Below are 24403 nucleotides of genomic sequence, written 5' to 3' on the forward strand. Positions count from 1 at the left end.
TTGTAATTTTATGGCGTGTGTGTGTGAACTTTAACTTTGTTTTTTCTTCACTTAGCTTTTGTTCGCCATTTTCTAATCGAATTAGTTATGGTTTTCATTTGAGCAACTAAACGAGGAGTTTATTGAACTTTTAATGTCGATTTACTTCCCAATTTTCTAGCTATCATCATGTAGTTGTTGTTATTTTTTTCTATTGAATTTTTTTTTAACGAATGTGTATTAACTGATCGTAGCTCAAAAACCAACATAAATTATCCTCTGTTATGATCTGCCACGTATGAAACCATCAAATAAAATCGTAAACTTTTTTATGTTTTTTTTTCGACCAGCAATTATTTTGTTTTATTGTTGGTGAAATTTTAATGTGAACCACCAACACCTACTCCACCATAATTAACATTGAACTTGAACTTTTGCTAGAAAATTAATTGCCAGCAGAAAATATTGAAAAAAAATTAATCATGAATATTTTTTAAATATTTGGCAGATCAAATACAAATACTCCATGAGCTTAATAGTCATATATTTAGTTGACCAGTGAAGACATAGATTTTGGAGGGGGGTTTTCGGTTTTTGAACATATTTTTGGTGGAGGACTAAAAAAGCGATTGCTGAAAAATATCGTTTTAAGGATTGAACAAAAAATAGTCCTAACAACTCCACAATTGTGGATTCCGCTGGTGACAGTACTGACGTTGAATGACTTAAGTTTAAATTAATTGTTCTAGACAATACCGGTGCCTCGACTATGAAAACCTGAAATGGAAGAGAAGTCGTTATTTAATTTTACCAGCGACAAGATGAGAAAATAAAGAAACAAGTAAGAAATTATCAGTCAGATGTACTGACGGAGATATACCTTCAGCCACTGATCGTATATGCCGTATATAAAATATATTGATTTTTGTATTACAAGTTTGTTTCGAAGTACGTGGAATCTGTAGCTACCGTAATATGGTGCTATACGAAATCATTAGACAGCGGAATTTTATGCAACCCCTATTTTTGGTCCGATTCACGCCAAATTTTGAGACTGGGCATATTTTTGGCTTCTGATTAAATTGCAATCGAAACATATGACATATGCAAAATTATGCAAAATGCATAAATTTTGCATATGCAAAAAATAATATGTGCATATGCACATGCATTTTACATATTTTCCTATGCAACAAATATTTCAATAATAGGTACAAAAATGTTTGTACCATTTTTCTGTTTAAAATTCTCTTCAGACAAGCCAATAAAATAGAGAAATGTATAACCACAGCCACAACCTTCAAAATACCGAAAATCGGGAGATATCGTTCTCTGGGGACTATATGAAGGGTTGAACCTCAACTGACAAATTTTAGGTGGAATGTTTTACCCCCAAGAAAGACATAATACCAAAATTTCAGCCATTCCGGCGGGATATTGAGCCCACAACCTTCAAAATATCGGAAATCGGGAGGTACCGTTCTATGGGGACTATATAAAGATGTGGACCTATACCGACAAGTTTCAGGTGGAAAGTTTTATACTCCCAACGAAGACTTAATACAAAATGTCAGCCATTTCAGTGTGATATTGAGGCCACAGCCTTCAAAATACCAATAATCCTGATGTACCGTTCTATGGGGGCTATCGGAAGACGTGGACCTATACCGAGAAATTTCAAGTGGAAAGTTTTTTACCCACAACGAAGACTAAATGCCAAATTTCAGTCATTTCGGTGGGATATTGAAGCCACACCCCTCAAAATGCCAGAAATCCGGAGGTCCGTTCTATGGGGGCTATCGGAAGACCTGGACCTATACCGGTGAATTTTAGGTGGAATATTTTTTACCCCCCAAGGAAGACTTAATACCAAATTTCAGCCATTTCGGATGGATATTGATGCCACAACCTTCAAAATACCAGAAATCCGGAGGTACCATTCTATGGGGGCTATATAAATACGTGGACATATACCGACAAATTTCAGGTGGAAAGTTTTATACTCCCAACGAAGACTAAATGCTAAATTTCAGTCATTTCGGTGGGATATCGGAAATCGGGAGGTATCGTTCAACGGGGGCTATACGAAGACGTGGACCTATACCGACAAATTTTAGGTGGAACGTTTTTTACCACCAAGGAAGACTTAATACCAAATTTCAGCCATTTCGGTGGGATATTGAGGTCACAACCTTCAAAACACCACAAATCCGGAGGTACCATTCTATGGGGGCTATATAAATACGTGGACATATACCGACAAATTTCAGGTGGAAAGTTTTATACCCCCAAGGAAGACTTAATACCAAATTTCAGCGATTTCGGAGGGATATAGAAGCCACAACCTTCAAAATATCAAAGATCCGGCGGTACCATTCTATGGCGGCTATCTGAAGACGTGGACCTATACCGATAAATTTTAGGTGGAACATTTTTAACCCCCAAGGAAGACTTAATTCAAAATTTCAGCCATTTCTTAAGGATATTGAGACCTTCAGAATACCACAAATCCGGATGTACCATTATATGGCTATATGAAGACGTGGACCTATACCGACAAATTTCAGGTGTAAAGTTTCATACCCCTAACGAGGACTTAATACAAATTTCAGCCATTTCGGTGGTATATTTGGACCACAAATCCTTGAATATATTTTTGCATATCCTCATTTTATTCAGATATTTAAAAATATGTCAAAATATGCACGATATGCAAAATATGCAAAAATGTCTGGGCCTAATTCGTTTTATTTTGTGATAAAACGAGTTTCTGTCTAATCAGATTTTCTCTTCGATCATCCTAACCATATATGCATTTGCATAGGATTCCGCTGTCTAATAATGACCCAAAAGTTCTAAAAATACAACAGTGACCAACTAAAATGGCTAGTTCGCACGATAACTATCGAAATGAATGGCCTCCGAGATTAGGTCATTCCTTCAGGTACCTCCTGGAAACCGCGGCAAAATTTTATATGCTTTTTCTAGTCGCACAGAGAATGTATATTTTTGGTTTTGACTGATGTTGAGGAATTTAACTTTTAATCGAATTTTCGATGGTCTTTGAACTGTTATAGCGAATGTGAGGGCAAAACAACGGTTAAGCACAGCACACTTACGGGTATCCAATACTTCCTGAGTTATGGGCCCCGAAATATCCAACATTCCCGTAAACGCTTCTCGTACGTAGTGTTTGTGCTCTTTGTTACCAAACTATAATTTTATTCTCCATACCCCTCGGTAATGACCTAAATTTTCCAAGAGCGAGGCCCTCGTGATATTTATGCAATATAAATGGTATTATGTTTTGAGTGTTGTTGTAGCATCCTCTACACAAATGTTCGTTATTAATTTATTAATTCGACTCTGTTCCTAACTCCTAGTTCAGAAATGAGACCACCTAAATAGAATTTGTCGATAATGAAACAATGATTAGTTTGGCAGGGCAGTTAAACAGGTGTAGCGTATTAAAAAGTCTGCTATTGTGTGTCATTATTATCAATCCGGGCCCATTGTGACTTGAGACAGCTACACCAACCGCATCTTAGTTGCGCTAAAACAAATCTCTTTTGTTAAGGCATCTGTTGTTCATCTGCCGCCACGGATGGTAGGTGATTTCCGATTACGGTATTCATACAATGGACTCTTAAAGCCTCCTCGACTGCATCAGTATGAATACTACTCACACCTGCTTCATATACATGTTGATTTAGAGGTTATCTTTTGTATCTTTAGACCTCTTTCTCTCTAGATCATGAAGATCTTTCCTGACATGCGTGGGCTGTGGATGGAATGATATGGTACTCAAGCAGATACAGCAATAGATGGGGGATGTATTTCGAGGACTTTATTCACACTATAATTGCTTAAGGCCTTGGCAACTGCATCCGTGTGAATACTATATAAACCTGCTTGATATGCTTGTTGATCTAGGGGTTCTCTCCCGTATCGTTGGACCTCTCCCTATAGAGCATGGATATCCTTCCTGATCTGCCTGAATTTGTCGGGCCTACCCACAAGATGGTGATTGGGATGGCTCACACGTAACATCCAAGCAGGTACTGCAACGAAAGCATCTCATTGTGTTGCTTTACTGGAAGAATCTTTGCCTCCTCATGTAGATGGTCCACTGAAGATTTGAGGAGGCACCCTGTTGCTATTCTCAGGCCGGCGTTCTGGCAAGTTTGAATCTTTTTCCAATTCGTATCACATAATCTCGGGGACCAGACTGGCGCCACATAGCTTACCACAGACCGACCTATCGCGTTATATGTGGTCAACAAGGTTTCTTTATCTGCACCCCAAGTGCTGCCGGCTAGGGACTTGAGGACCTTGTTCCTACTTTGCCTCCTCATGTAGATGGTCCACAGAAGATTTGAGGAGGCACCCTGTTGCTATTCTCAGGCCGGCATTCTGGCATGTTTGAATCTTTTCCAATTCGTATCACATAATCTCGGGGACCAGACTGGAGCCGCATAGCTTACCACAGACCGACCTATTGCTTTATATGTGGTCAACAAGGTTTCTTTATCTGCACCCCAAGTGCTGCCGGCTAGGGACTTGAGGACCTTGTTCCTACTTTTCAGTTTGTCGCAGATAACTGTGGCGTGCGCGCACGGCGTGAAAATAGTGTCGAATGTGACCCCTAAAATTTTGGGGCAGTTTGTGGTCGGAATTCTGCTACCGTCGACCACAACATTCAATTCTCTTCCAAAGATATCACCCCACCTTGGGGAACTCCCTGTTTCACTCTACGGGGTTTGGACTTCTTGTTCCTGAATTCCACGTACGACTGGCGTCCACACATATAATTGACTATCCAACGTTTCAAGGCCGGAGGCTTGTCTGCTCAATGTCCTCAAACAGCGTGGAGTGCCTGACTGTATCAAAGGATTTTGATAACTCAAGCGCCACCATCACTGTTCTATCGCACGGCCGTGTCTGGTTGAGTCCTTGACAAATATATGTGGTAATGGCGTGCAGCGCAGTTGTCGTTCTGTGCTGCTTACGGAATCCTTGCTGATGATCGGCAAATTGATAGCTATTTCTGATTCTGGGGAGGACTAAGGCCTCAAAGGTCTTTGCTACGGGCGACAAAAGCGAAATTGGCCTTTTGCTGGCATCCTTGCCGGGCTTCCGTGGTGGGACCACCCTGCCCATTTTCCAGACTTCGGGAGCAATGAGGGTGGATAGCGACAAGTTGAGAACTTTAGTGAGATACTTCACTCTGCTTCAGCATTACCATGGAGATTCCATCAGGGCCCAACGCTTTGGATGATTTAGCGTTCGTTCCTGATGGCATTGGCAACATCATCCATTGTAAACTGTGGTGGTTCCTCCTCGGCAGGAAGAGATCTGATGTGACGTAATACTCTTCTCTTCGCCCTGTCACTCTCGGGGTGCTCGACATACTGTCGATTGAAATAACTTGCGCACCTCTTTGGGTTAGTCAACGTAACGTCGCCAAACGTGACTGAGGTCCTATATTCCCTTCTTCCAGGGTTCGAGAGTGACTAACCCTTGCCCACAATTCACCTATACCGGTTCCAATGTTGCAACTCCTCAGATGATTTAAGTACTTGTTCCGCTTATGCTCGCCGACCAGCCTGTTAACTTCCAGTGTCAGCTCCCTGACTCTGGGGTCATTGGGGTTGCTTCGGCGAAGCTCATCACGCTCATTTGGTAATCCCGTCGCCCCTAATGGGAAGTTTGGTCTTACTTCGGGTATTCGACCAGCAGGGATATGGCGAGCGGCTGCAGCAGTCCTTTCCGCTACCCGAACATCAGAAGGATTGGGCAGTTATCTGAAGCGGTGATTGGTGAACTCTCTGAAACCCGGCCAATCAGCTTCCTTATGATTGGCGAATGTGCGGCGTTCAGAGGTAATGAAATCGGGTGGTCTGCTAATGGAGACAATTATGGTGATCCAAGGGAAATGACGGGTTGCCAGGTAACGTCATTTGTCAGACCAAGTGACACGATGGTTATGTCTGGCGAGCTGTGACACTCTCCTCTAATTCTGGTAGGGGCGTCCTCATTGACCGTGCAAAACGTAGAGCTGTCAATCTGCTCAGCCAGCGGCTGTTCCTCTCTGGCCGAATACCACATCTCATGATGCGCATTAAAGTCCCCCAGAACCAGACGATTATGACCTTCCAAAAGCGGGCTATTGTTAGGCACGTAATCTGAGATACAGCTATTTCTCGGCGGGATGTATAACTCCCTGTTTCACTCTACGTGTTTGCTTTTCTTGTGGGAACATCTGTACGTATGTAGTCAGATCCAATGCTATCATCATTGTTCTATGACACGGCTTGTTGTGGTTGAGACCTCGACTAATATGTGTGTATATGGCGTTTAGTGATATCTTTTGTGAGATCGGCCTGTATGATTCACCTTTGCTGGCAGCCTCACTAACGGCACCACACTGTCCGTTTTCCAGGCTTCGGTAACTATTAGGGTAGCTAATGATAAGTTTAGCACTTTAATCAGCAGCTTCATACAGCTGTCGTTGATGGTAAATCATTGAAATTCCGTTGGGTTCGAGCGCTTTTGATGATTTTGCGCCTCGCGCTGACAGATTCATATTTATCTGCTTTCTACGAAACATTAACCATTTTTATAATTCTGTGACTCACCAATGTAGCTCATTGATTCTCCCCATATAAGATGATAGACGAGCTCAAATAAGTTCTAAATTCTTAAAATCTGTTTTCCTAAAATCCAAATATCATTAAAAAATTCTTAGAAATTCGCATATTAAAAATCCCTTCGCAAGCAAGCATTGAACAAATTCTATAAAAATCCCACTACATCCACAAAGTTTATTGCACTTATTCAACATAATTCAATAAAGCCTTTAGCGTTGGAAGAACATAGTTTTCATAATTCGCACATAGTTTTTCACCACATTTTACTTAGCGCCACAAGTATTTTCTACTTATTTTTTTCACAAACGGAAGGTTTCTCATTTTCTTTGCGTGCTTATTTCAACAACAAACATGTTCATTCTATGCCCCAAGAACAAGGGAATGGATGATACGGAGTGGAGAAAACATTAAAATGCCACTTGGACAAAATGAAGATACAAACATCACATTATTACGTGACGCTGGAAGATTATTAGAAATATGTTGTTGCCACATTATTTGCCGTCGTAACTCACTCTTAAAGTAAAGAATAAGATGATGATGGCGGTTAATATGCCGTCGTCAATGTTCTGCCACTTTTCTGTTTTTTTTTTTATATTTCTTCATCAAAAGGCGTCTGAGTGAAGATTTTTTTTTTCTCCTGTTAGAGCTCTCCAACCCAAATGGCTGATGAATGTTCGCTTGTTCGTTCGTTCTCTATGTTTGTATATTATTGTCTTCTAGCTTGCGGATGGTTGCTTTGACGTTGTCTTAATTCCTTGAAATGTAACCAATAGCGAAAGCACCATTTCAGTTGTTGTTGTTGTGTTTCCTATGAATGTCTTAGAGGGTTCCTTTGCCTTTTTCTGGGGATCTCTCTGTTATCTTTGAAGACATGAAAAGCTGTAGCAACATCATTGCTGCGTGCTGCCCGAAGAGTTGAGTCGAGTTTGTGTCGTTGTTAGCCTCGTGCCTGCCTCCCGTTTTGGCTTGGCCATATTGCGTACGTGAAACTATGTTACCATACAGACGATGGTTTTACTTCGTTTGCCTTTATTTTTTCTTCTGTTTTTCTTCTTTTTTGTAATAGAGGATTGTATTTTCTGTTGCTTTTCATATGGCCCAAGGCCAAAGATGAGGTTAATGTTGCTGTTGCATCTGTGTTGTTCTTGTTGTCTTAGTTTCAAAAGAAAGTATCAGCATAGAATATGGGCAACTACATTCTACCACTTGGTTGTTTGTTCATTTCATGCCTTAGAGGTAAATTTGAAAGATTGGCATATGTTAAAATAACATTCTTGTGTGTGTAAAGGCACCAACACCACAACATCAGCGTCATCATCTTTCACTGCGAATCTTGTGGCGGATGGTTTTTCTCAAATGGCATATAGGTTTTTTCAAGAGCTGAGCCATTTTTTTAGAGAAAAGGGTATTAATCGACAAATAAGGTTTATCTTCCGGGGTTTTAACCCTTCATGGAGTGATGGATAATCCCTGAACAAATATTCTTTAAAAAATCCAAGTTTTATGGACTAATATTCCCTGAAAAAATATTCTTTAAAAAAATCCACATTTTAAGGACTAATATTCCCTCAAAAATAATATTTAAAAAAATCCCCGTTTTAAGGAGGAATAGTCCCTCAAAAAATATTCCTTAAAACACCCACGTTTTAAGGACTAATGGTCCCTTTAAAAAATCCATGTTTTAAGGACTAATATTCCCTGAAAAAATATTCTTTAAAAAATCCACGTTTTAAGAACTAATATTCCCTGAAAAAATATTCTTTAAAAAATCCACGTTTTAAGGACTAATATTCCCTGAAAAAATATTCTTTAAAAAATCCACGTTTTAAGGACTAATATTCCCTGAAAAAATATTCTTTAAAAAATCCACGTTTTAAGGACTAATATTCCCTGAAAAAATATTCTTTAAAAAATCCACGTTTTAAGGACTAATATTCCCTGAAAAAATATTCTTTAAAAAATCCACGTTTTAAGGACTAATATTCCCTGAAAAAATATTCTTTAAAAAATCCACGTTTTAAGGACTAATATTCCCTGAAAAAATATTCTTTAAAAAATCCACGTTTTAAGGACTAATATTCCCTGAAAAAATATTCTTTAAAAAATCCACGTTTTAAGGACTAATATTCCCTGAAAAAATATTCTTTAAAAAATCCACGTTTTAAGGACTCTTATTCCCTGAAAAAATATTCTTTAAAAAATCCACGTTTTAAGGACTAATATTCCCTGAAAAAATATTCTTTAAAAAATCCACGTTTTAAGGACTAATATTCCCTGAAAAAATATTCTTTAAAAAATCCACGTTTTAAGGACTAATATTCCCTGAAAAAATATTCTTTAAAAAATCCACGTTTTAAGGACTAATATTCCCTGAAAAAATATTCTTTAAAAAATCCACGTTTTAAGGACTAATATTCCCTGAAAAAATATTCTTTAAAAAATCCACGTTTTAAGGACTAATATTCCCTGAAAAAATATTCTTTAAAAAATCCACGTTTTAAGGACTAATATTCCCTGAAAAAATATTCTTTAAAAAATCCACGTTTTAAGGACTAATATTCCCTGAAAAAATATTCTTTAAAAAATCCACGTTTTAAGGACTAATATTCCCTGAAAAAATATTCTTTAAAAAATCCACGTTTTAAGGACTAATATTCCCTGAAAAAATATTCTTTAAAAAATCCACGTTTTAAGGACTAATATTCCCTGAAAAAATATTCTTTAAAAAATCCACGTTTTAAGGACTAATATTCCCTGAAAAAATATTCTTTAAAAAATCCACGTTTTAAGGACTAATATTCCCTGAAAAAATATTCTTTAAAAAATCCACGTTTTAAGGACTAATATTCCCTGAAAAAATATTCTTTAAAAAATCCACGTTTTAAGGACTAATATTCCCTGAAAAAATATTCTTTAAAAAATCCACGTTTTAAGGACTAATATTCCCTGAAAAAATATTCTTTAAAAAATCCACGTTTTAAGGACTAATATTCCCTGAAAAAATATTCTTTAAAAAATCCACGTTTTAAGGACTAATATTCCCTGAAAAAATATTCTTTAAAAAATCCACGTTTTAAGGACTAATATTCCCTGAAAAAATATTCTTTAAAAAATCCACTGTTTTAAGGACTAATATTCCCTGAAAAAATATTCTTTAAAAAATCCACGTTTTAAGGACTAATATTCCCTGAAAAAATATTCTTTAAAAAATCCACGTTTTAAGGACTAATATTCCCTGAAAAAATATTCTTTAAAAAATCCACGTTTTAAGGACTAATATTCCCTGAAAAAATATTCTTTAAAAAATCCACGTTTTAAGGACTAATATTCCCTGAAAAAATATTCTTTAAAAAATCCACGTTTTAAGGACTAATATTCCCTGAAAAATATTCTTTAAAAAATCCACGTTTTAAGGACTAATATTCCCTGAAAAAATATTCTTTAAAAAATCCACGTTTTAAGGACTAATATTCCCTGAAAAAATATTCTTTAAAAAATCCACGTTTTAAGGACTATTAGCCCTGAATAAATAATCTTTAAAAAATCCACGTTTTAAGGACTAATATTCCCTGAAAAATATTCTTTAAAAAATCCACGTTATAAGGACTAATGGTCCCTCAAAAAATATTCTTTAAAAAATCCACGTTTTAAGGACTAATGGTCCCTCAAAAAATATTCTTTAAAAAATCCAAGTTTTAAGGACTAATAGTCGCTCAAAAAATATTCTTTAAAAAATCCACGTTTTAAGGACTAATAGTCCCTGAAAAAAAAAAAACAATTTTTTAAAAAATCCACGTTTTAAGGACTAATAGTCCTTCAAAAATATTCTTTAAAAAATCTAAGTTTTAGGGACTAATAGTCCCTCAAAAAGTAGTCTTGAAAAAATCCACGTTTTAAGGACTAATAGTCCCTCAAAAAATATTCTTTAAAAAATACACATTTTGAAGGACTGCTGGTCCCTCAAAAAATATTCTTTAAAAATTCACGTTTTAAGGACTACTGGTCCCTCAAAAAATGTTCTTTAAAATCCACGTTTTATGGACTAATGGTCCTTCAACAAATATTCTTTAAAAAATCTAAGTTTTAAGGACTAATAGTCCCTCAAAAAAATATCCTTAAAAAATTTTCTTACAAAATTCACGTTTTAAAGAAATATTGAAGAAATATTCTTTAAAAAATCCACATTTTAAGGGCTGCTGGCCCCTCAAAAAATATTCTTTAAAAATTCACGTTTTAAGGACTACTGGTTCCTTAAAAAACATTCTTTAAGAAATTCACGTTTTAAGTCCTAATGGTCCTTCAACAAATATTCTTTAAAAAATCCACGTTTTATGGACTAATAGTCCCTCAAAAAATAGTCTTTGAAAAATCCATGTTTTAAGGACAAATAGTCCCTGAAAAATATTCTTTAGAAATTCACGTTTTAAGGACTAATAGTCCCAGAAAAAGTATTCTTTAAAAATTCACGTTTTAAGGACTAATAGTCCCAGAAAAAAATATTCTTTGAAAAATCCACGTTTTAAGGACTAATATTCCCTGAAAAAATATTCTTTAAAAAATCCACGTTTTAAGGACTAATATTCCCTGAAAAAATATTCTTTAAAAAATCCACGTTTTAAGGACTAATATTCCCTGAAAAAATATTCTTTAAAAAATCCACGTTTTAAGGACTAATATTCCCTGAAAAAATATTCTTTAAAAAATCCACGTTTTAAGGACTAATATTCCCTGAAAAAATATTCTTTAAAAAATCCACGTTTTAAGGACTAATATTCCCTGAAAAAATATTCTTTAAAAAATCCACGTTTTAAGGACTAATATTCCCTGAAAAAATATTCTTTAAAAAATCCACGTTTTAAGGACTAATATTCCCTGAAAAAATATTCTTTAAAAAATCCACGTTTTAAGGACTAATATTCCCTGAAAAAATATTCTTTAAAAAATCCACGTTTTAAGGACTAATATTCCCTGAAAAAATATTCTTTAAAAAATCCACGTTTTAAGGACTAATATTCCCTGAAAAAATATTCTTTAAAAAATCCACGTTTTAAGGACTAATATTCCCTGAAAAAATATTCTTTAAAAAATCCACGTTTTAAGGACTAATATTCCCTGAAAAAATATTCTTTAAAAAATCCACGTTTTAAGGACTAATATTCCCTGAAAAAATATTCTTTAAAAAATCCACGTTTTAAGGACTAATATTCCCTGAAAAAATATTCTTTAAAAAATCCACGTTTTAAGGACTAATATTCCCTGAAAAAATATTCTTTAAAAAATCCACGTTTTAAGGACTAATATTCCCTGAAAAAATATTCTTTAAAAAATCCACGTTTTAAGGACTAATATTCCCTGAAAAAATATTCTTTAAAAAATCCACGTTTTAAGGACTAATATTCCCTGAAAAAATATTCTTTAAAAAATCCACGTTTTAAGGACTAAAATTCCCTGAAAAAATATTCTTTAAAAAATCCACGTTTTAAGGACTAATATTCCCTGAAAAAATATTCTTTAAAAAATCCACGTTTTAAGGACTAATATTCCCTGAAAAAATATTCTTTAAAAAATCCACGTTTTAAGGACTAATATTCCCTGAAAAAATATTCTTTAAAAAATCCACGTTTTAAGGACTAATATTCCCTGAAAAAATATTCTTTAAAAAATCCACGTTTTAAGGACTAATATTCCCTGAAAAAATATTCTTTAAAAAATCCACGTTTTAAGGACTAATATTCCCTGAAAAAATATTCTTTAAAAAATCCACGTTTTAAGGACTAATATTCCCTGAAAAAATATTCTTTAAAAAATCCACGTTTTAAGGACTAATATTCCCTGAAAAAATATTCTTTAAAAAATCCACGTTTTAAGGACTAATATTCCCTGAAAAAATATTCTTTAAAAAATCCACGTTTTAAGGACTAATATTCCCTGAAAAAATATTCTTTAAAAAATCCACGTTTTAAGGACTAATATTCCCTGAAAAAATATTCTTTAAAAAATCCACGTTTTAAGGACTAATATTCCCTGAAAAAATATTCTTTAAAAAATCCACGTTTTAAGGACTAATATTCCCTGAAAAAATATTCTTTAAAAAATCCACGTTTTAAGGACTAATATTCCCTGAAAAAATATTCTTTAAAAAATCCACGTTTTAAGGACTAATATTCCCTGAAAAAATATTCTTTAAAAAATCCACGTTTTAAGGACTAATATTCCCTGAAAAAATATTCTTTAAAAAATCCACGTTTTAAGGACTAATATTCCCTGAAAAAATATTCTTTAAAAAATCCACGTTTTAAGGACTAATATTCCCTGAAAAAATATTCTTTAAAAAATCCACGTTTTAAGGACTAATATTCCCTGAAAAAATATTCTTTAAAAAATCCACGTTTTAAGGACTAATATTCCCTGAAAAAATATTCTTTAAAAAATCCACGTTTTAAGGACTAATATTCCCTGAAAAAATATTCTTTAAAAAATCCACGTTTTAAGGACTAATATTCCCTGAAAAAATATTCTTTAAAAAATCCACGTTTTAAGGACTAATATTCCCTGAAAAAATATTCTTTAAAAAATCCACGTTTTAAGGACTAATATTCCCTGAAAAAATATTCTTTAAAAAATCCACGTTTTAAGGACTAATATTCCCTGAAAAAATATTCTTTAAAAAATCCACGTTTTAAGGACTAATATTCCCTGAAAAAATATTCTTTAAAAAATCCACGTTTTAAGGACTAATATTCCCTGAAAAAATATTCTTTAAAAAATCCACGTTTTAAGGACTAATATTCCCTGAAAAAATATTCTTTAAAAAATCCACGTTTTAAGGACTAATATTCCCTGAAAAAATATTCTTTAAAAAATCCACGTTTTAAGGACTAATATTCCCTGAAAAAATATTCTTTAAAAAATCCACGTTTTAAGGACTAATATTCCCTGAAAAAATATTCTTTAAAAAATCCACGTTTTAAGGACTAATATTCCCTGAAAAAATATTCTTTAAAAAATCCACGTTTTAAGGACTAATATTCCCTGAAAAAATATTCTTTAAAAAATCCACGTTTTAAGGACTAATATTCCCTGAAAAAATATTCTTTAAAAAATCCACGTTTTAAGGACTAATATTCCCTGAAAAAATATTCTTTAAAAAATCCACGTTTTAAGGACTAATATTCCCTGAAAAAATATTCTTTAAAAAATCCACGTTTTAAGGACTAATATTCCCTGAAAAAATATTCTTTAAAAAATCCACGTTTTAAGGACTAATATTCCCTGAAAAAATATTCTTTAAAAAATCCACGTTTTAAGGACTAATATTCCCTGAAAAAATATTCTTTAAAAAATCCACGTTTTAAGGACTAATATTCCCTGAAAAAATATTCTTTAAAAAATCCACGTTTTAAGGACTAATATTCCCTGAAAAAATATTCTTTAAAAAATCCACGTTTTAAGGACTAATATTCCCTGAAAAAATATTCTTTAAAAAATCCACGTTTTAAGGACTAATATTCCCTGAAAAAATATTCTTTAAAAAATCCACGTTTTAAGGACTAATATTCCCTGAAAAAATATTCTTTAAAAAATCCACGTTTTAAGGACTAATATTCCCTGAAAAAATATTCTTTAAAAAATCCACGTTTTAAGGACTAATATTCCCTGAAAAAATATTCTTTAAAAAATCCACGTTTTAAGGACTAATATTCCCTGAAAAAATATTCTTTAAAAAATCCACGTTTTAAGGACTAATATTCCCTGAAAAAATATTCTTTAAAAAATCCACGTTTTAAGGACTAATATTCCCTGAAAAAATATTCTTTAAAAAATCCACGTTTTAAGGACTAATATTCCCTGAAAAAATATTCTTTAAAAAATCCACGTTTTAAGGACTAATATTCCCTGAAAAATATTCTTTAAAAAATCCACGTTTTAAGGACTAATATTCCCTGAAAAAATATTCTTTAAAAAATCCACGTTTTAAGGACTAATATTCCCTGAAAAAATATTCTTTAAAAAATCCACGTTTTAAGGACTAATATTCCCTGAAAAAATATTCTTTAAAAAATCCACGTTTTAAGGACTAATATTCCCTGAAAAAATATTCTTTAAAAAATCCACGTTTTAAGGACTAATATTCCCTGAAAAAATATTCTTTAAAAAATCCACGTTTTAAGGACTAATATTCCCTGAAAAAATATTCTTTAAAAAATCCACGTTTTAAGGACTAATATTCCCTGAAAAAATATTCTTTAAAAAATCCACGTTTTAAGGACTAATATTCCCTGAAAAAATATTCTTTAAAAAATCCACGTTTTAAGGACTAATATTCCCTGAAAAAATATTCTTTAAAAAATCCACGTTTTAAGGACTAATATTCCCTGAAAAATATTCTTTAAAAAATCCACGTTTTAAGGACTAATATTCCCTGAAAAAATATTCTTTAAAAAATCCACGTTTTAAGGACTAATATTCCCTGAAAAAATATTCTTTAAAAAATCCACGTTTTAAGGACTATTAGCCCTGAATAAATAATCTTTAAAAAATCCACGTTTTAAGGACTAATATTCCCTGAAAAATATTCTTAAAAAAAATCCACGTTTTAAGGACTATTAGCCCTGAATAAATAATCTTTAAAAAATCCACGTTTTAAGGACTAATGGTCCCTCAAAAAATATTCTTTAAAAAATCCACGTTATAAGGACTAATGGTCCCTCAAAAAATATTCTTTAAAAAATCCACGTTTTAAGGACTAATGGTCCCTCAAAAAATATTCTTTAAAAAATCCAAGTTTTAAGGACTAATAGTCGCTCAAAAAATATTCTTTAAAAAATCCACGTTTTAAGGACTAATAGTCCCTGAAAAAAAAAAACAATTTTTTAAAAAATCCACGTTTTAAGGACTAATAGTCCTTCAAAAATATTCTTTAAAAAATCTAAGTTTTAGGGACTAATAGTCCCTCAAAAAGTAGTCTTGAAAAAATCCACGTTTTAAGGACTAATAGTCCCTCAAAAAATATTCTTTAAAAAATACACATTTTGAAGGACTGCTGGTCCCTCAAAAAATATTCTTTAAAAATTCACGTTTTAAGGACTACTGGTCCCTCAAAAAATGTTCTTTAAAATCCACGTTTTATGGACTAATGGTCCTTCAACAAATATTCTTTAAAAAATCTAAGTTTTAAGGACTAATAGTCCCTCAAAAAAATATCCTTAAAAAATTTTCTTACAAAATTCACGTTTTAAAGAAATATTGAAGAAATATTCTTTAAAAAATCCACATTTTAAGGGCTGCTGGCCCCTCAAAAAATATTCTTTAAAAATTCACGTTTTAAGGACTACTGGTCCCTTAAAAAACATTCTTTAAGAAATTCACGTTTTAAGTCCTAATGGTCCTTCAACAAATATTCTTTAAAAAATCCACGTTTTATGGACTAATAGTCCCTCAAAAAATAGTCTTTGAAAAATCCATGTTTTAAGGACAAATAGTCCCTGAAAAATATTCTTTAGAAATTCACGTTTTAAGGACTAATAGTCCCAGAAAAAGTATTCTTTAAAAATTCACGTTTTAAGGACTAATAGTCCCAGAAAAAAATATTCTTTGAAAAATCCACGTTTTAAGGACAAATAGTCCCTGAAAAAATATTCTTTAAAAATTCACGTTTTAAGGGCTAATAGTCTCAGAAAAAAAATATTCTTTAAAAATCCACGTTTTATGGACAAATAGTCCCTCAAAAAATATTCTTTAAAAAATCCACGTTTTAAGGACTAACAGTCTTTTAAAAAATATTCTTTAAAAATCCAAGTTTTAAAGACTAACAGTCTTTAAAAAAAATATTCTTTAAAAAATTCTTTATGGACTAACAGTCTTTTAAAAAAGTTTGCAAGTTTTTGTGTACGGGAACACATTCATAACATTCCATTACCCATATACTTCTGATGAGTATACATATTATGGTCATAAATGTGTCAAAACCGCCATATTTATGTTTGTCGCACTAATAGTTCATTTTGTCAACAACAAATCTTTATTTCAGTTTTACCTCTTTACACTTAGGTTATAACCAGAAATTCCATCTTAGGCAGTGTTCACTAAACTTTTCCTAAACCGCAAAAACGGTTAGCTGTAAAACCACATGTCTTTTGCAATATGCCAAATACTTGTGTAGCCAAATGACAAAAACTTGTAAGATGAATCGCTCATATACCACATAGAATGTCGTGTGTGGTGCATATTTTTAGGGGCATTGTATGTGTAATATGTTGCATACTTTTAGGAAAGCATTATTCACCATTTGCATTGTTTAATATTAATAGGTGTTGTAGCGAGAAATATTTTCTGGAAAATAATAAAATATCTTTTGGGATAATTTTCAATTTTTAACATTTGTTATAAAGATTTAATGATAAATATTTTTATTTTATTTTCAGGTATGTCCGACTGAAAAACGAAATTAATTTTTGGTAAGAAAATTTCATTTTAAAATATATATGTATTTGCAAGCAAAAAAGTAATTAAAATATTGTCCGATATCACGATGTAGCAAGAAATAGATCGCGGCACCATTTTGATGAACCCAATGGAACAAAAGCGAGTTAAATATATGAAAATGTCTTAAAATAACCAGTCGGAAATTTGTAATAAGTTTTTTTTTTTTGACGAAATATACTCAAAATAGTTTATTATCGTCTATAAGCAATGACATAACATGTATGATATCTTTTAGTAGCCAGAAAATGACAACTTATTTCTGGCGATGTGCCGTGATTAAAATAATGGTTTAGTAAGGTAATTTGTAATTATTCTTTTTATGGGATGAGTGAAATATTCTAAAATTACAGCTTCATTACCTCACAAATAGGCTTTCTACAAACATTGTAAACTACTATTAAGACATATTACGCCCTACTAGATGAGATCTCGCTTTTCAGACGTAGTAGCTAAGCAGTACGAAACTCAAAAAAATTTGTTCCTTTTCTGTAGAGCAATTTGAACTATTTTGAACACATACAGAGAGTAAGTAAATCATGTATACAATATTGCAATAGTCTTGTTTCTTTCACTGACGCCCAACTCAGTGGCCATGTAACACGATAGTTCATTCCTGCAATAGTGCATCAGCAGTGTCTACAAAATGCATAATGCAGTTTTACTCCAGGGAGGTTCCGAAGAAAGTTTGGTTTGAACATCCAATAAATCTACTTCAACGCCATCTTCATACCATCATTGTAGTTTTAGCAGATTCAAAAACCTTATACCTGCCCAAATTTAACAACCCATCATCCTCATACAGTTTAGCATATCCAACAACCAATTAACCCGGATTTGGTTTATTGTAACAGATTCAATAATTCATTATTCCTGATAGGGTTTGTTGTAGCAATTTCCACAACATTATATTTCTGATGCTTCATCGGAACGCTTTCAGCATCAGAGGGGAGACTGAAGCAATCCCAATTTCAGTAATTATTCGTCGAAGTCCTTTATATTGCAATAGTAACACTTTTAAAGCTTTTGTATATATATTACTAATACTTTAATATATTTAATATTGCTATTGCAAGCATCTGATGATATATTGCTTCTCAAAAGTAGTAGCTAAGCAAAAGGAAGCTCAATAAATACGTTCGTTTCCTGTTCTTCCGGCCGTATGGTGCTAACTAGCTGATGCATACACCTTACCAGCGTGCCGTCTCCGTATTTGAACAGCTTGGCTAGTATGCCATCGCCTACTGCTACCTTATTATTCTTCAGTCGGTTTATTGCTGTCTTTACATCATCTTGGCCGAGCGGTATACATTCGATATCATCTTCTGAGATTGGATATGTGGTATCTTCGTCGTCTTCGATAGTATTGGATACCAAAACAGTTTGGAAAAATGTTCTTTCCATGTCCTGAGCACGGACATTTTTTCATACAATTTTTTAGCATTCTTCTTCAAAAATGTCATCTTTGTTTTAGTGGACCCCCCAAATGAATTTCTATTTTCGTTCCTGCTATCTGCATCAGCTACTACATTACCATTCTGATATCTAGAGGAAGATGTGTCGGTACCAAAGCCATCAGTTTGATGTTTCACTCTTTGGACGAATTTTCGGACTTCATTCTGGCTCCTGTAAATCTCTTTGCGGAAAAGTCGTTTCTCCTCAATCCTTTTCTCCCGATAGCTCTCTCACGCACTACAGCTGTAGAGTAGCCCAATATGCCGCATTCTATCTTCGATAGCCGCACGACACTCCTGGTTATACCATAGGTTCCTTGTTGAAGGTATGGTATTTGCGGCTGTTTGCATGGAGTGGGCAATATTTTGCCTCTGTGCTGATATGTTATCGGGACGAGGAGTGCTTTAATTAAACAATTGGGCCAGTTGATTGGAATAAGCTATGGCTATCTGTTGTGATTACAGCTTACCGATGTCCAACTTACGTGTTGTGTCTATCGATCGAACATCTGCCAGAGGGTAAACTACACCTACTCTATAAGGAGACCGGACATTTCAAGTGCAGACTTGAAGTTCGTGATCCTTAAAACGTTTGCGGGGTCCTCAACTTTAGATTTGTTACTAACCATAATTCCAACCAAGTTTTTATTGTTTTCATGGGTGAACGCGCGGTACAAGTCAGCTTAAATCTTTTAGCGGATGTTAAAGGCCGTTCCCCAGGTGAAACTACCGAGAAGTCAATGTCCACTTGGGATAAAATAGGGATCAAGATAAGTCCTGAGCTTTGCAGACGTGAAAAACTGTCGTTTGGTATCATACATATTTTGATTGGAATTCAAATCGGGTATTATCACAATGACAGCTTCATAAAATAAATTAAATCTTACGTTTAATCCATGAAATTTGTCATTGATTTTGAATCAACGTAAAGTTATTTGCATTAATGTTGCATTAGTGTAATATTTACGAATATATTCATTAAGGGAATGAAACTTTTTCATTAAAGTAACAATGAGCAACACGAAAAAAATTAAATAAATTAAATTTTACGTTTGTTCCAAAAAAAAAAAAATATATATATATATATATATTAATTGATTTTGTATCAACGTAAAGTTGTTAGCATAGTAATATTTATGAATATGTTCATTAATGGAATGAAACTTTTTCATTAATGTAATAATGTGCGACACGAAAAAAACTTAATCATATTCAGACATCGCAGAGTGATAGAAGACCAAAAATAAGAAGACACGTGTCACTTTCGCGGTTATCTGCCCCCAAAGGCTTAAGGCCATGATGTTGAAAGGAAATATTTTGTCAGGTTCATGCCTTCTAAAGCGCAACGAATTTTAATTTGCTCTCGATGGCAAAGTTTTAGCTCTTGTCTTTCAGAACACAAATTGTGCGACGTAAAATTACACACAATGTAATAAAGTACAACTCATTAATGTAATGCAACTTTATGATTATTGCAATGGAACGGTTTCATTAATGCTATAAAATCGTTTCATCACTACTATGAACATTTTCATTACCTTAATGGAAATACATTCAATACATTTACTCGATTTTTCCTCGTTAAATTTTAGTGTCTAGAAATTGTTACTTTTATGGTGTTATTTTTTTTTTCATTAGAGTTTGGGCCTTCCACTTTGGTGTGGCCCATTAGCTGGTCCGAATTCAAAATACTTCTTTCAATAATGCCAGCATAAGTCCTGTGCTTTTATCATCGATTCTTTTCTTCGTTCCTACAGACCAAGATGAACAAATGATTTTTTTACAAAATAGGCTAAGAAATTCAATAATTCTTTGGCGTGCAGACACTATCCGACCACTGCAAATAACTTTTTTTTATAAAATTTCCTTCTCACTACATATGGAAAATGCACATCATTTATTTGTTATTCTTCATGTCTAAAATTTTTCGTTCATTTATTTATTGATACTTTATCCCTAGTTATGAAAATATATCGAACGATTTATAATTAGCCTAAGATTAGGCCCCAAATACTTAATGAACTTAGTTAGACACACATATATAATTATATGTCAACGTAATTAAAATTGAATAAAAATATAATTTGTATGCCCAACAAAATCTACAAGAGCAAATTAATTGCATTTACATGTGAAATTATAGAAATGACCCTGAATTTTCTTGGGGATAGACCACATAGAATTGCGCAGAATATATATTGAAACCCTTTATGAAATATTTATTAGCAAGACATCTTCATGTGGCCACCCACCCCCATTTCCTACTATTATTATTGTGCGGAATATTTATAGGATTTTGTTATTAAACACACACATAAATGTGTGCCTACATTTAGGCGCCACATGTTGACGCATGTATTATAATATGCCTATAATTATGTAAACATTATTAAAAATTAATTAGTATTTCAGCACAAAATATCAATATATAATTATAAGGGTTTTCTTAAAATCTCTTTTAAAGCTAATTATAAAGGACCCCCTAAATGGATGTTTTTCATTGGGGTGTGGGGAGTCATGAAATAAATCACAAGTGATTCTTGGAAGGATACGTAAATACATTGCCTATCAATTAATAACCCAAAGGTCTTTTTGGATAAGTTGTTCGTTAAGAATTTCTTGGACAACATGAAATTTCTACCTCTATTTGCCTAAAGGGGGGTTTCGGGTATGAAATAAAAACAATATTATTGGTAGTATAATATGGTTACTTGCCCTAAGCAAAATCAGCATGTTCTTTTGCTCCCATAATTTGACTTAGAAAACAAAAATCTTGGAAATGTAAACAAACACATCATACCAATATTGGAGAATTTATTTCTTTTTTCGACTTGATTAGCTTGACTTTCAATATTCCCTTTTTCATGGATTTTGGAATGGAGTCAGAGGAAAATAAGATTTCTATCACAAACAAAATAACCTTAATGGTTGTTTGTTTTCGAAACAAATTGTTTTTATCAAATAGCAAAATAAACCTAACGACAATATTTTCTCTGTACATTATAGTTATCCTTACTCTTCGTTTGTATTAGTTTATTCTTTTTTCCCCCTTTTCTCAACAATTTTCCCTTGAAGAAAATTGTCTTTTTAAACAAACAACTTTAGATGTTTCTCCTATCCTTTTTTTGACTTGTCAAAAGTGTTTACTATCAACACTTTAAACTTTATTTAATCAAAATAAGAGTCAATATAATATAGTTCCGGGCGACAAAGTGTGACCAGACTTTGGATATGGTGTTGACAAACTACATGGGGCTGGCTGTCTTGTCATTCTTGCCTTAGAATAAGCAATGCTCTGCTCTTTGCTTCACACACACACACACATTTGTTAACTAAACTTTGTTTTTTTTTTTTTGCTTCTCTAACAAGTTTTTGGTCAATTTAATCTGAAAACATATTTTCCTTTCCTCTTGAATGGTTAACATATTCCTTAGGTTCTTCGACACGTTCTGCGATGGTTTGTCAAAAAGCAGTCACAGTTAAATTTTAAAGTTTGACTTTACTTGATATTCTCACTGCTTCTTTTAATATGCATAGCTTATACATATGAAACATGGGATGGCAAATTCGTACGAAATGACAATTATTGTCCGATCTTCGTATCAACTGCTTCAATTTGAATTTTGCATATGCATTTTTTAGCAGCCGCAACTTCAATTATATTCTTCTTACAGTAGCGGAACTAATAGTGGACTAGTAAGTCTCCAATAAGTCACATTTTCTCCTTTTCAAAAAATCAATATAAAAAAGCCATCATTTACAGTTATGCAATAACTATTTAAAATAATTTTCGACATTTAAAGGTGTTTTCACCTAAGCAATAGTCATCAATCCACATTGATAGCCATCACATAGTACATCTTAGTACCGTGTCTTCCATTGCCTTTTCCATAGAACAATTCCAAGAGCTTAACAATTGTTGAATTTTATATTTGTGTTGGGGAAAAGGGTTTACTTCATCTTACTACTATGTATGCATACTTGTTCACTTGTGTTTGTTCAAAGATGCAAAAAAATTTGATTATAAAACGATGACTTTACACTTTACATACCACTGCTACCTACTAACATAACAGAGTATCATCAGCTCATATGAGAGTAGAGATGTGCTGATGTCTCAAACCAAAAAGTTTATATACTTTTGCCATAAAGTGAGAACAGTGTAGCAATCCAAACATTATTATGCCAAAATTATTACACTTTCTTAAGCTATTTAGGTTAATATATATCATAGCCTTAAAAATTTCCTATGGCGTTCAAAACCACACAAAAATAATATTCTTAAAAAATCGACAAATAGTTTAAGTAATAATGCTATTAAATAGTAATTTCTGAAAATCGTTCAAAAAATATTCTTAAAAATATTCATAACGATAAAAACGGTGAATGGGTGCCACCGTGGTGCAATGGTATGCACAGCCGCCTTGCACGCTTAAAGTTTTCAACGGTGGCAAAATAACCCTCAGTAATTTTGACGACATGTCTTGAGTATTTCAGCGATGTAAAACTTCTCTAAAAGTGGTGTCTTAAGACACGCCGTTCGGACTCGGCGATAAACAGTAGGTCCCATATCATTGAACAAATATGAATCGGGGTGCACTTACTGATATGAGTGAAATCTCCCTTGCCCCGTATGGGATGTTTGTGGAACAATTATATATATAAAAAACCGTGAACATTGTTCTTCAGAGAGTTTCTCAAAAAATCCAGCGTTATTGCCATGAATATTTTTCAATAAAATCTTTGGTTGCTTCTATGAAGCCGTTAAGAAGTAAAAAATCTGATAAATCGATTATTGATCCGAAGTTCCTTTAGAAAAATATATCTAAAAATAATCTTAAAAAATCTTCGATTATTTTAAATAAAATCCATTAAAAAAAACACTCGTCATGAAAATCCTTCAGACAATATTCTTTAAAAAAAATGATAAAGATTGTCCTGAAGCTTTTTCAAAAAAATCTGAGAACATTGTTCTAAAGCTTCTTCAAAGAATTTCTCAAAAAATCCTTGATTGTTTCTCTTAACACTTTAAGAATTAAAAAATCTGAAAAATCGATTCTTTAACGGAAGATTCTTTTAAAACTTATCCAAAAATAATATTATAAAAAAGCTTAAATAATTATCCTTCAAAAAATATTCGTATTGAAAATTCTGCACACAATATTCTTAAAAAAATCGTAAAGATTGCCCTGAAGCTTCTTTAAAAAATCCGCAAACATTACTACGAAGATTCTTAAAAATACTCTCAAAATATTCCAGTATTATTATTACACCGAATCTTCTTCAATAAGATCCTTGATTGTTTTTCTGAAATCGAAAAATGCCCTCAGCCTGTGACTATAGCAAAAAACAAGAACATGAGTGGTGGTCCTAAATATACCATGAACAGATCCGTAATTTTAAAAAGAAATTTCATAGGTGGCAAGAAAATTTTCTTAAAAAATCCGCGATAGCTATTCTTAGAAATATTATTATAAAATAAACGAATAATATTCTTGAAATATTTTTCCACGATATTTTCAAAAATCCGTCATCAATATTCTTAAGAGTCCCGATGTTACTTATCAACATTCTAAGAGATGTCAATATTTTATTTATTTATTTATTTATTTATTTATTTATTTATTTATTTATTTATTTATTTATTTATTTATTTATTTATTTATTTATTTATTTATTTATTTATTTATTTATTTATTTATTTATTTATTTATTTATTTATTTATTTATTTATTTATTTATTTATTTATTTATTTATTTATTTATTTATTTATTTATTTATTTATTTATTTATTTATTTATTTATTTATTTATTTATTTATTTATTTATTTATT

General features: G+C 32.5%; 1 protein-coding gene across 2 annotated transcripts in view; it reads left to right on the forward strand.

The window, feature by feature from the left end:
• LOC141404703 (maternal protein pumilio-like) overlaps window positions 1-24403 on the forward strand; it is a 551168-nt gene that overhangs the window by 446468 nt on the left and 80297 nt on the right. The window contains exon 9 of one of the 2 annotated variants that reach the window (XM_073988330.1): window positions 17057-17136. The exons of the other annotated variant lie outside the window; for it this stretch is intronic. Coding sequence (XP_073844431.1) covers window positions 17057-17083 — 27 coding nt within the window. The 3' untranslated portion in view covers window positions 17084-17136. Of the gene's footprint in view, window positions 1-17056; window positions 17137-24403 lie in introns of those variants that run through there. 2 annotated transcript variants of the gene reach the window in all.

This window comes from Musca autumnalis, unplaced genomic scaffold (assembly GCF_047663935.1).
Source record: "Musca autumnalis isolate F117 unplaced genomic scaffold, ASM4766393v1 scaffold_1, whole genome shotgun sequence".
Classification (NCBI taxonomy): Eukaryota; Metazoa; Arthropoda; class Insecta; order Diptera; family Muscidae; genus Musca; species Musca autumnalis.